This window comes from Ammospiza caudacuta, chromosome 22, assembly GCF_027887145.1.
Source record: "Ammospiza caudacuta isolate bAmmCau1 chromosome 22, bAmmCau1.pri, whole genome shotgun sequence".
Taxonomy (NCBI): Eukaryota; Metazoa; Chordata; class Aves; order Passeriformes; family Passerellidae; genus Ammospiza; species Ammospiza caudacuta.
Genome location: NC_080614.1, coordinates 4,866,874 through 4,880,703, shown reverse-complemented (window position 1 = coordinate 4,880,703; position 13,830 = coordinate 4,866,874). Strand labels below are relative to the sequence as shown.

At 50.0% G+C, this 13,830-nt stretch overlaps 1 protein-coding gene across 1 annotated transcript in view; it reads left to right on the top strand.

The window, feature by feature from the left end:
- Positions 1–13,830, top strand: part of EIF4G3 (eukaryotic translation initiation factor 4 gamma 3) — a 145,596-nt gene that overhangs the window by 66,508 nt on the left and 65,258 nt on the right. Inside the window, exons 4-5 of the mRNA XM_058818836.1 lie at positions 993–1,088; positions 6,205–6,237. Of these exons, the coding sequence (XP_058674819.1) occupies positions 993–1,088; positions 6,205–6,237 (129 nt within the window). The remainder of the gene's footprint in view (positions 1–992; positions 1,089–6,204; positions 6,238–13,830) is intronic.

Genomic DNA, 13,830 nt, shown 5'->3' with positions numbered 1-13,830 from the left:
ACTGCCCAGGGCAGTGGTGGAGTCCCCATCCCTGGGGGGATTTAGAAGATGTGTAGCTGTGGCCCTTGGGGACATTGTTTAGTGGTGGCACTGCTGGGGAACAGCTGGACTTGAAGATCTCAGAGAGCTTTTCCAACATTACCAATTCCACCATCCTATGGCTCTTGAGAGCAAAGGCTGTTGCAGGCTGGTGGCTGGTTTTTGTGCCATTACAATAATAAATGATTTTTTAAAATTGTAATGTAAATTATAATGGTTTTGTTCAAAGAGAATAAAGAAAAAGGCACTCTGAAAAGTTATTTCTAAATGTCTCATTAAAATGCGTCATCAGCAGAGCTCCAGAGCTTCAGTTTATTGTTACTTTGGGCAAATAACACTTGGGGAGAGCATCTGGTGGGATAAATTGTTACAGCCCATGGAAATGGGTGGAAGTAGGAAAAATGTGCAGAGCTGTAGCCATGGCCTGCCTCCCATCTGGGATGGTTTTGGGCTGTTCCATTGCACTGGAAATGCTTTAATGCAGCAGCAGCTTCTGTTAAACACACTCAGGGTTGTTTCTTGCTGTTTGCCTGATTTTGGAGGATTTATTGGCATTGTCTACAGATCTGGCTGTCCTTGGAAGCTGGTTTGGGAGAGGCTTTTGGAAACAGCTGGCCAGGCCTTTGGACACACAAGGTTTTGGTGACTCCTGGGTTGTTTCCCACTGCAGCACTTGGGGAGCTCAGGTGATAAATAGCAGCAAACTCTGAATAAAATAGGAGTAAACTCTGACTAATAATTACTAATGGAGCTGTTACTTACAAGTAGAGCTACTAGTGGATCTACAAGCTGCTCCCATGAGAGGCAGTGTTGATGAATTGCTCCTCGACAGAGATGGTTTCTCTCTCACAATCTTTTCATCTTTATCTCCATGTCAGTCCCTCCAGTTCTGTTCCTGGTTTTTGGGATGAATCATTGGATCCACTCACTTGGCTTTTCTTGTTCCCTGGCAGGCTCCTTATCCCTCAGGACAGAATGCAGCTCCCACCACGCTGGTGTACCCTCAAGCCCCTCAAACAATGAACACTCAGCCTCAGACCCGCTCGCCGGTAAGGAGCCCACGCTGCCCCATCCTGCTCTCTCCTCCTTGCTCTGTGTTTCTCTGTCTGTGTGTGTCTGTAGCATGGGGCTGGTTCTCTGCAAAGCCCATTTTACTCACCTGGAAGCACATCCTGAATGGCAAACCTTGGTTGAGTTTTTCAGGCACTGTCCTGGTAGGATAATTTTCCTTCTGAAGTTCCTAAAGAAGTGATGGAGGGATCCTCATCTACCTTCAAATAACACCATTTATTTTTAGCCTAGATGCTTTCAGGTTCACTTCATTATAGAGTTCAGGTTCATTGCCAGAATCTTTCTCTTTTCTTCTTTTTTTTTCTTTTTATTTTTTCTTTAAGGATGTGTTTTGTGCAGGGATAGACCAGAGATCAAACACAAGCAGTTCTCTGCAGCAGCGTTTGCTCTCCAGTGGCCTCTGGGCTTTGCTCCCAAATCAGTGCCACTGATCAGTTCTAACCCTGGAGGTGCTCATCTGTAACCTAGAGCTTCTGTGCACTCAGATCTTTTTGTGCTGAGCCCCTTTTTCATCCAACTTCAGGTCTGATTATGCTTCACAGTCTGTTTTTTGGGGGTGGGTGTTTATTGTGATACTGCTCTGCTGTTGTAGGACTTCAGTTCCCCACACCTGGGGATTCTCTGCTTGTAGCACAGCTCCACATGATGTTAGAGGACCCTCCTAGGGCATCAGAGGCTTTGCCCAGCTTCTGGAGGCATGGTGGCTTCCCATCAGCACATCTCAGGGCTCTGTCAGCTGAGGAGCAGCAATCCTGCCCCTCCTGCCCCTCTGTGTCAGGACACCTTCAGGCTGCCCATAACCCCTGGTGCCTTCCCAGCACTCTTCTCTCTTTAGAGTGAGACAAATGCTCCTGGAGCAAACTGAAGCCTCTGAGACAGAGGAATTTGTCCAAAAAAGAGATATAAATACAGATAAACCCAGGGCAAGGATCCCCAAACCTGCAACATCACTGGGCACTTGCCCAGCTCTGGAGGTTTCCTCTCCAGGACATACCAGGGTTTGTTCTGAGGCCCCTCAACCTCTGCTGATGAAGGAGCCAGGTAATGCTGACTTTGAAGTTCTTTGATGTGCCCAGCTGGGAATTTGTCCTCAGTGCCCCATTCTGATCAGTAATGCAGGACACTGCTGCTAAAGCTCTTTCCTCAGTAAGTATAATCATCTTTCTCTTTAATTGTTGCAAAGCACAGCTAAGCTGGTGTGGTTAGAACTGGAGCAAAAACTTGACTGAAGAGCTGCATCTCTAAACCAGTTTTTTTGACAGCCCAGCAGAACAGTGCCAATACATTGCACAGAAAACTGGAAGAGGAGGAAGGTTTTGGAACAGAGTCCGGTTTACAGGTCCCTGGCTGGAAGAGGCTGGATAAAATACTGCATTGTAAGCAATATAACAAACTGTACTCCTTCTTGCAGGCAATTGTGCCCACGGCACTGTTTTTATTTCTTCTTCCTTTCTTTATTATATATATTTTTTTTACCACATCCCTTTTTTTGTTGGCTACAGAAATGCACTAGTTTTGCTTCTTTGCTGAAAGCACGAGCTGCCGTGGCAGCCTCTGCCAGGTGAGGTGGTGCCACAAGGGCCCAAAGCTGAATTACAGAGGGGTCTGACCTGGGGTAGGACAGACACAGGGCCCCCTGGGCTGTGTCACTCAGCAGAGAGAGAATCTGCAGGAAATTTGGCCAGTAAATGTCAAATTTTTAGTGTTTTGGCCCCATAACTGAGGAGGTCCCGAGGAAGAATTTATCTGCACCTTGTTTGTGTTGCTCTGAGCTCTCCTGTGTGCAGGTTTTGCCTTGTGCTCTGCTAGTGCCCATCTCACCCCATGACTAAAAACTGCTCCCACCCATCACATCTCATTCCACCTCCCACCCCAAAGCAAATGCAAGACTAGCCCAGGTCTGAGCTACTCCTGCGTTTGGATCTTCGCTTGATTTATTTCTTTGTAATTTAATTATTATTTTGTTCAGTTTCTTTTTTAACCCATTTGGTGGTGAGGGGAGGGTGAGCAGGGGATGAGGAGGGTGGCTGTGCCATCCCTGGGTTCCTGCTGTGCTCTGGCACAGCTGAGTGGGCAGGCAGGGCTGATCCAGAGCCAGAGCTTCCTGCATCCAGGAGCCTTTGGGAGTGCAGAGCTCAGGATTTTGGGGTTCAGAGCTCAGGCTTTTGGGGGTGCAGAGCTCAGGATTTTTGAATGCAAAGCTCAGGATTTTGGGCTGCAGAGCTCAGGCTTTTCTGTCCCCCCAGCACAGCTGCCTTTGCAATCCATGTTTGCTCCCACAGCCAGAATTGCAAAGCTCCAGCTGGGCAAGGAAAACAAAATCCGGGTCCTTCAGCACTGCTGAAAATTCCCCAGTAGCTCTTGGCCATACCAGCCCCCATCTCAACACAAACTGTCCAATTTTAAGACTTCTGCCAAAAAATGATAGCTCCAGGAGGGGTGAGGTGTGCCAGCCCAACATCTGCAGGGAGAGAACATTCTGAGTCCATGGAGCAGGACTGTAGGGAGGGGGCCATGGGGCAGGGAGGTTGGACCCAGGATTTATAAGGTTTTCCTATCTACTGTCTTCATCAAACAGAGAAAAAACAACCCAAAGTGTCTCTTTTAAGCCAGCAGTGACTACTACAGTTTGTTCTGTTGCTTACAGCTATTAACAGGAATAATTCCTATCAAACAGAATTATTTTTAAAAAAATTTCAAATCAAGAGCCAGTGGTGACCAGTGCAAAATAGATGAGGGCATTTTTCACTAACTTGGAGCTTTTATTTTATTTCTTGTAACACACACTACTTTCCACCATGGAATAAACTTTGGCTTCTTCAGATACAAACTTCCAGCTCTTGTTTTAGGTGCAGTGAGAACAAATCTTTTCTGTGCAACAGGGATCAGAGAGGTGCCTTGGCCCTGAAGTGGAGCAGTTCAAGGTTTCTGCATCCCAGCATTCTCTTTTTGGCTGTTTTCTTTCATTGGTGTCTAACACAGAACATGCAGCCCTGTGGAAAGGCTCAGCCCTCCCAGGGTACCTTTAGTCCCTTCTCCCAAACACAAGATACTTGAGCTGGTTTAGGGAAAGTTCTTTGGGAAAATAAGGACTTGAAGTGCTTTTATCTCTGGAGACTCATCCAGTACCTGTTTCTCCTCATCCACAGAGCCACTGCGAGAATGCCAAGAGGCTCTGAGTTCTTCTGATTCATTAAAATAGCAATTACAGCTTTTTAGTTCCACAAGATGACCATGCTTTGCTTTTTTTACTCTTCATTGTAAGGCTTAGGGTGAGAAAACTATTTGGTGGACCAGTGCAGGTCATTCTTAATAAACTCTTGTCCCAGGATCAGTCTGTGTGTCCATATTTACTAATTTCTGAAGGTTTTTATGACTTTCATCCCAGTGTCACCAAGTGCCACCATGAGGTGAAGGTAGAAGGAATATATAAACACCAGGATTAGCAGAGTACTTCTTGGAAATCTTGAAATCTAGGCAATTTAAGAGTTTATAAAGGAAAAGATCAAATGGACCAGTCAATATTTATGCTTTGCTTCATGTTTGATGGCATTAGAGGAGCTGTAAGGGCTGCAAGTGAACCCGGGCCCACTTTTCCATATAGAAAATAAACTTATTAAGAAAGTCACTAATTAGTACCCAGTTTTGATCACTGTTTTGAGGCAGAAAGTAATGAGCCCCAGAGTGAGCAGAAGTGGCTGTGCTGAGCCATCCCAGCACATGGTGGCTAAAATCCCCTGTGGATACAGCTGTGGTCACTGCAGATAATTATTGGAGCTCTTTTCAGTAGAATTATCTGCTCTAACACTGAGAATTATGGGTTTCAACACCTAACTCAGCTCTGGAAGTGGGTACCTTGTCATCTTTATTTATATTTTCCATTTCTTGCATTCATTTTTATTTCTACTTTAACAATCAGTTCCTTCTTGGGAAATGCTTTTAATGTCAGATGAGCATGTTAAGTTGGGGTTATTTTCCTCTGAGTGTGGCCCAAGTGAGTGGGAGATTATTCAGTGGCCTGAGCTCAGGGCTGGGACCCAGGACCTGCTGTTCTCCAGCCAGGCTGCCCTGCCTGGCATGGGCTGGGCCTTGGCTCTCAGAGAGGTGACACATGCCACTCCTTACAGGGACTTTGCTGTGACCCCAGTGGAGGAGTTAGCTGGAAATGCAGTGGCAGGGGTGGCCGTGCCAGGAGTGGCTGCTCTTTGCCTCTCAGGGATGTCCCTGTGCTGGGGTGTCCCTCTGCAGGGATGTCCCTGTGCAGGATGTCCCTCTCCAGAGATGTCCCCTTGCTGGGATGTCCCCGTGCAGAGATGTCCCTTTGCAGATTTGTCCCTTTGCAGAGGTGTCCCCGTGCAGAGATGTCCCTGTGCAGGGATATCCCCATGCAGGGATGTCCCTCTCCAGGGATGTCCCTTTGCAGATTTGTCCCTGTGTAGGGATGTCCCTGTGCAGAGGCGTCCCTTATGCAGAGGTGTCCCTGTGCAGAGATGTCCCTGTCCCTGTGAAGGGATGTCCCTGTGCAGAGATGTCCCTGTGCAGGATGTCCCTGTCCCTGTGTAGGGATGTCCCTATGCAGAGATGTCCCTGTGCAGATTTGTCCCTGTGCAGGGATGTCCCTGTCCCTGTGAAGGGATGTCCCTGTGCAGATTTGTCCCTGTGCAGGGATGTCCTTGTCCCTCCCTGGCTCCTCCCAGCCATGGGGCTCCATCCTCTGCTCCAGCCCAGCTGCTCTGACCATTGCCCTCCACCTCAACCAGCTCAGAATCTCCTCTGCTGCTGGTTCTCAGTTGGTTTTTGGTTTGGTGTGTTCCTCCCAGGCAGGATAAGGATTGCCAGCATCCCTGAGTGCCTTTAGGATCCAGGGCAGCCTTGGCTGTTTGTCCAGCTGCCAGCACAGTGCCCCCAGCAATGTCCATCGTGACACCTCAGCCCCTGTGTGTCGCTGTCCTGCAGCAAAGCTTTTGACTGTGTCGTTGTTCTTTTATTTTCTGTGGGTTTATTTTTGCATAGAGTGTGACATTTTGGTTCGTTGTGGTGTTTCTGACTCTTTGTGCCTTTCCTTTTGTGTTTGTTTCTCCCGCCTTCCCTCAGTTTGCAGCGGGGCCTCGACCTGCCCATCACCAGGTACAGTACCTGCCCCTTGTTATCACCCTGCACTAATTGCCTGGGGGGTGGGGGTGGAGGTGTCTCACTCACTAACTCAGAGGAGGAAGCAGCCCTGCAGTAGCTCCTGGCACGTGCCTAACCCTGCTAACAGCCACCTGCACCCTGAGTGACACTGACCTCCCCTGCGTCACCGCTGCCACCAACCACCCGCACCCCAGGGCAGGAGAACCTCTGGGAGCCATTGCCAGGGGTGTGTGAGCTTCCCTTGCCTTCTCACATCACTAAAACCACGTTCTGAGTGTTCCCCACACGAGTCAGTGGTTTCAGTTTCTTGAAGATGTCACCTTGGAGCAAAGCAAACAACTTCCCTGCCTTTGTTGTGTGATACACCTGGTTATCTGTCACCATTGCATTGCTCAGTGTCCTTCTCACTTAGCCCACAAAAGCCAGACCTGTAGGAAACTTTTAGTGTTCCTGTTGCACCACTTGGACTTTGTGAGGAACCACCTCATTATTCAGAAGGAGATTTAGGAATGGCTGTGGCTTATGGAACTCAGGAGTGGCAGAGCTGGAAATTCTCCAGTGCCAGGACAGATGCACAGGTCTGTCTGTCCTAGTCAGGGTGTCTGGAATTGTCTTTTCTTCAGCTCCTACACTCCTCTTTGCCAAAACCCATCCTTGGGAACTGATATTGATGCTTTTTGTAGGTTTTGAGGAAGGAGAGGTGGTACTGCTGGTGGGAAAGAGGAGGAGAGGCAGGACAAGGCAGGGAAGCTCTCCCAGAGCTCTTTGGGAGAAAAATCCCATTAATCCTGTGGTGTCAAGGGGCTTGAGGCATGGAAGGTTTATTCCAGGCAATTATTTTGTTCTCACTTCAGTTGTGTTCCTGAGCAGTTGAACACTGGGATGAGCAGTGTGGGGTAAGTGTTGGGTGGGCACAGCCCCAAAATCCCCATGATCCTTGTTCCTCTCAGCTCAGGGGAGCTGGAACCTTCCACAGCAGGGCAGCAGAGGAGTGTAAGGAGTAGAATGGGCCATTGCAGCTGTGGGCTCACAGGCAAAGGTGGCATGGGACCTGTGGGACAGTGATTTCTGTGACAGAGGAATGTTTGCAGGGCCAGCCTGGGCATCAATGGGGGCATCAGGATCTTGTTTAGATGCTTTTGTTGTTGACTTAACTTCAGGGTCAGTGTTTGCACTGCACAATGCAGAGTGCATTCCTGCTCTGCAGCTCCTTGGTTCCTTCGTGGGTCATTCCTAAGGGATGGATTCACTGGGAGCCATTTCATGTTCTCCTAAAATTTGCTGAGCTTTCTTTAAGCAGGTTTTGGCCCATGAGTGTTGAGGCAGCACAGCCTTGGAGGAAAGATTCCCATGACTGGAGCTTTACTGGTGGGACTTGGCCACCATTCTGACAGGAATGGGATCCAAAACTTTCCTTTGGACCCAGTTATGGCTCTGCCCTTGCTGTGCTTGTAAATTCCAAGTGTTTCCCTGATTTTATCACAGTTAGATTTTTGTCTCTTACATTTGAATCTGCTTATGATGATCTGTGAGAAGCTGTCACCATTAGAAAATATTCCAGGCTTTATTCCCAGTTGCATCTGTCATGTGCTGCACCAGGACAGGCACAGAGACACCTGGGCTGTGGATGAGCTGTTTGTTTCCTTTAACCCAAAACACCCATGGTGTGGACTGGGGGTGCAGACAGGGATTTTGGCCCCTGCCATGTACAGGAGAGTCACAGCTGTGGGAGAATTTCATCCTAAACCCAGCACTCACAGGGTGCTCGAGACCAACAGAAATAATTATCCTCACAGGACAGTTTTTAAACTTGGTTAAACTGTGTAACACAAGCTGAGAGCTTTGAGACTGAGATTCCTAAGCTAGAAAATGCTAAATAAGTAAATTGGCCTCAGCAGGGCTAATATTTACTGCTGCAACTCCACCTTCCCTTTGAAGGCAGCAGCAGCACTGTGGGGTTTGCAATTCCCTGTGTCCATCCCAGCTTTTATTAACATGTGCCTTGTATTGATTCTGGGTCTCCTTCAGGCAAATAATGGATTGTTCTTCAGTGTTACTGCCTGTAATTATTAGATCTTTAAGGTCCTCAAATGAGGATGATTTAAGCACCTGAAGTTGAATGCCAGCTTTATGAGCAGGGTTTTTTCCTTGGATGGAAATGCCTGCCCTGGAGTTGGACAGTGACAGTGGGAGTTGCAGCCAGTTAATGCTGAGGGAAATGTGACCCCACTGTGAGAGAGAAAATAGCAGAGATTTGGGGTGTTACCAATAGTGGCTGAAGGGAAATGAAATCATTGCAGCAGTTCTGACTGGAAGTTAAGTGTGCATCAGTAATCCCTGATTCTGAGATCACACACTGAGAATCTGCAGGAAAACCTCACTTCACAGGAGGCAGAAAACAGCCCATCAAAGTGTTTTGGGCAGTATTTTGGAATACACTGTCAGCTTGTGCTTTTCCCCCAAATGCTGTGGCACATGGAGCTATTCCCTGCTGGAATTGCTGCTCCATTTCCCACTTCCTGCACAGGTTTTCTGTTTTTTCTTTCTGAGTGAGCCTGTGGAGTCACTTTGTTGCTTCTGATCCTCACAAAGCACAGTGGAGAACAGCAGTTTTCTTCTAACCTGAGCTCCAAAATGCAAATTTTTGTTGCATTTGAATCTGCCTAAAATCCCTTCACTTATGAAGTGACTTGGGGAGTGTGGGGTTTATTTTAGAAACGGGTGCTCAGAAGAGGCTGGTGTGATTAGAAACAGAAATCAGAAATACAAATTGAAATGTGGTTGTTTCCTTTTGACTTGAACTGTGTTTGAGATGGGTTTGCTGCTCGTGGCTCAGCTCTCACTTGAGGTTGCTGGTGGAGTTTATTCCAGTTTTAGTTTGCTTGAGTTCCTCAGGGTGTAACTGGTACAGGAGAATGGGCTTGGCTGGATGCTGCTGTGGAAAAGCTTTGGGACTTGGAGAGGTTGGGAGTTCACTCCCTGAACTGACTCAGGTGAGCATTTTGTAGCTTTTTTGGGGTATTTTAAGTCAGAAGCTGATAGGGAAACTGCTGCAGTCACTTCACTGTCTGCATCCCTGAGTGTGTGAAGGAGCTGCCACTTCTAAATACCAAAAGGGGCTTTTCCCCTTCATTTTATGATTTACTAAATAATAAAACAGAGGGAGTCAGAGGGGATGGAAACAAAGCTTTGCCTTGAGCCAGCCAAAAGAGCTGGGGAAGCAGGACCTGGGGGTTTGTGCTGCAGCTCCAGCTCCTGGAGGAGGCACAGCACAAGAGGAAGTGGCCTCAAGCTGCACCAAGGGAGCTTTTGGGATATTGGGAAAATCTCTTCATGGAGAGGGTGCTCAGGCACTGGAAGAGGTGGAGTCAGCATCACTGCAAGTGTTCAAACAATGTGTGCATGTGGCACCTGGGGACATGGGTTAGGGATGGACTCAGTGATCTTAGAGGGTTTTTCCAACCTAAATAATTCCACAGTTCTCTGATCTTCACATCTCAGGGCTGCAGCTTCTCAGTTCCTGCTGCATTGCCCATGCAGGCACCTCCTCCTCCCTGCCCCAGCCAGGCTCAGGTTATCCCACCAAAGGCTGGGGCCTGGTGGCACCAGAAAGACTAAAAATCAATAACAGGGGCATGAGAAGCTTGAGTGAAGTGCAGAGCTTGGGTGACAACTTGAACTTTCCTTTTGCTTCCATTCTCCAAACCTCCCTCCAGTTTCCATGGACCCATCACAGCATCCAAAAATAGGAAAAAATAGATCAATGCTCATGTTTGCCAGGCTGAGCTTAGCATAGGTTTGTTCTCAGGCTCTTAGCCCAAATTTCTATTTTGGTGCAGATTTGGGGTCCAAGGGAGCACTCCTGGCACTGGGAGCCATGGCCTGGAAATACAGAGCTCGTGGCAAAGCCATGAAAAGCAGAGCTGGGAGATCAGAGGGGGCTGGGGCTCCCCTGGATTGTGATGGTGTCACAGGGGTCTGAGGATGAGGGAAGAGATGAGGATCTGACTCCATGTTTTAGAAGGCTTGATTTATTATTTTATGATATATATTATATTAAAACTATACTAAAAGCATAGAAGAAAGGATTTCTTCAGAAGCTTAGCTAAGAATAGAATAAGAAGGAATGATAACAAAGGTTTGTGGCTCAGACAGAGAGTCCGAGCCAGCTGACTGTGATTGGCCATTAATTAGAAACAACCACATGAGACCAATCCCAGATGCACCTGTTGCATTCCACAGCAGCAGATAATCAATGTTTACATTTTGTTCCTGAGGCCTCTCAGCTGCTCAGGAGGAAAAATCCTAAGGAAAGGATTTTTCATAAAAGATGTCTGTGACACTGGATCTCTGCTTTTCCTTGGTGGCACGTTGATCATTGATTTTATAACTCTGGGCATGGAGTGATTGGGGAAGAAAATGAAGATGATGGTAAATGAAAGGATTTGGCAGGGTTGGGGTGTGTGAGCAGTGACTAAAGGGAAGATGGCAAGGAAGGGCAGAGGGGTGGCAGGAGGTTTGCAGTGGAAGAGCCCAGGGCTCTGTCCCTTGGGAGCCTCAGGGAGGCTCTGGCAGGAGCAGCTGCCCTTGCCCAAGGGGCTCCCAGTGCTGTGAGTGTCCCCTGGGTGCTCCCTGCAGGTTCTGTGGTGCAGCAGCAGCCTGAGGAGCACATTCCATGGGTGCAGTCTCCCCATCTCTGCCACTGGGGGTTTCCCTGCTCTGCCCTGTGGATGGAGGTGCTGTTGATAGAGAGGGGTCTCACTTCTGCCTCCAGCCCTTCTCACTCTGCATAAACACACACCTGTGTGGGGCTTATTCAATTTTTCCAACCCTCCCTCAGTGAGACATATCTGCAACATGCTTGCAGCTTAAAAATGACCATTAGTCAGTGAATTACAGTGGAAAAAAAAAAGACTTTTACACTTTTTGGTGTCTTTGGTTATGGAAAAATCACAAACTCTGGTAATTCTCACCATAAATTCAGCACCTGTACTTGGTTCATGGCACACTCCTGCATCTCCCCCACATCTCACACACAGGTTTTACCACAGCAGGACCATGGTGGGCTCTTGTTCTTCTCATTTGCTTTCTCCACCCTCACTTCCAAACTTTTCTCCCCAAACAGTTCTCTCCTCCTGGTTCAGGTCACCCTTCCAGCATGCTGGGGACAGCTCTTCATCCAGGCTGACAGGGCTGGACATAAATCATTGTGTCACCTTAACAACATCTGCTTATCTGAAAGGGTCACCCAGGGCTTCCCTGGAGAGATTGTTGGCTGTGGGGAGCAGCTCAGGTGCCATGAAAGCTTCAGCAGCACCAGAATGGCCATTTTAAGCTCATTGTCATGTTGAGGACAGAGACATCACAACTTCCTTCCCAAACCTGGGGTGGATATCCCAGCTCATCCCTTCATTCCCCTCTCTTCTTTTCTCACTCCTCCTGGCACAGTTACTGCCTGTAGCACATCACTGCACAGCAGCCAGCAGGATTCAGTGGGATGTGTGCTGGCCTAATTATTATAATTACTTTTTACTGAACAGTTAAATATGTGGCATTTCTTCCCCTCCCAGTCTTGGTGCAGAAAAGGAAAGAAATCCATGATTGGAGCTGGGGTTTCTGCTTTATCTGCTCTCTCTGTACCACTGAAAGAGACCAGAAGGAGAAATAGTTGATGTTTTAGGAACAGAGTAAACGCAAAGTCCTTCTGTAGTGTCACATTTCATGCAGTAAATCATGGTTTGATTGGGTTTTATGGTTGTTTTGTTTTGGTTTTTTTTTAACTTTTATACTTGGATGTGAAACTTTCCTAGGAGAGTTCTGGCAGCAGAGTCCATGGTGCCACTCAGGGTCTTTTCCTGGCTGTTTCTGAAGGGATGAGTGAGAGCAGGGCAGAATCTGCCTGCAGCTGTGTGCATTTAGGGTGCATGTGTATCCTATTCCTTCCTGTTGATCTGTAAGCTGTTCCATTGGCTTTCTTTCTGTTTCCTGCTGCTTTCTTGCTTCGTTATTGAAGGGAGGATTCAGACCTATACAGGTAACTCCAACTCCTGGTTCTGCATGGCATCAGTGTCTCTCACCTGGTCACTCCTCTGTCAGTGAATGCCTCAGTGTGCAGTGCTCCCCTCACCTCCTGAGCTGTGAGCTCAGAGCCAGGGCCTGCCCTGTGCCCCTCCTGGGGCAGAGCCAGCCCAGTGCCCCTCCTGGGGCAGAGCCAGCCCTGTGCCCATCCCGGGGGCAGAGCCAGCCCAGTGCCCATCCCAGGGGCAGAGCCAGCCCAGTGCCCATCCTGGGGCAGAGCCAGCCCTGTGCCCATCCCAGGGGCAGAGCCAGCCCTGTGCCCATCCCTGGGGCAGAGCCAGCCCTGTGCCCCTCCTGGGGCAGAGCCAGCCCAGTGCCCATCCCTGGGGCAGAGCCAGCCCAGTGCCCATCCCTGGGGCAGAGCCAGCCCAGTGCCCATCCCTGGGGCAGAGCCAGCCCAGTGCCCATCCCCGGGGGCAGAGCCAGCCCTGTGCCCATCCCAGGGGCAGAGCCAGCCCTGTGCCCATCCTGGGGCAGAGCCAGCCCAGTGCCCATCCCTGGGGCAGAGCCAGCCCAGTGCCCATCCCGGGGGCAGAGCCAGCCCAGTGCCCATCCCAGGGGCAGAGCCAGCCCTGTGCCCATCCTGGGGCAGAGCCAGCCCAGTGCCCATCCCTGGGGCAGAGCCAGCCCAGTGCCCATCCCGGGGGCAGAGCCAGCCCTGTGCCCATCCCTGGGGCAGAGCCAGCCCCATGCCCCTCCTGGGGGGCAGAGCCAGCCCTGTGCCCATCCTGGGTGCAGATCCAGAGCCAGCCCAGTGCCCCTCCTGGGGGGCAGAGCCAGGGCCTGCAGCCCAGTGCCCATCCCGGGGACAGAGCCAGCCCAGTGCCCATCCCAGTGCCCATCCTGGGGCTGCTGAGATCCAGAGCCAGCCCTGTGCCCAGCCCAGGGTACAGAGCCAGAACCAGCCCTATGCCCATCCTGGGGGGCAGAGCCAGGGCTGCAGCCCAGTGCCCATCCCGGGGACAGAGCCAGGGCCTGCAGCCCTGTGCCCATCCTGGGATGCAGAGCCAGCCCAGTGCCCATCCCAGGGGACAGAGCCAGGGCCTGCAGCCCTGTGCCCATCCTGGGATGCAGAGCCAGCCCAGTGCCCATCCCAGGGGAAGAGCCAGCCCTGTGCCCATCCCAGAGGCAGAGCCAGCCCTGTGCCCATCCCAGAGGCAGAGCCAGCCCTGTGCCCATCCCAGGATGCAGAGCCAGCCTCGTGCCCATCCAGGGAGGGCAGAGCCAGCCCTGTGCCCATCCCAGAGAGCAGAATCAGCCCAGTGCCCATCCCAGGGCTGCTCCCAGCACAGGAGGGTGGGCATGGGTCTCTGCCAGGGCTTGCTTGGCTGCCTGGGCCTGGCCCATTTGCCAGGGCAGCACCTTATGCCAGTGTGGTGCCAGGCTTTGGGACCACCCTGGTTGCCACCCTTTGGAAAACAGGGCAAAACAGGTGACCTGGATGTGAAGGACAGGCACGAGGTTCCTCTGTGAAATTCAGGATTTTTAGCTCTTCTGGAGATAAATTGG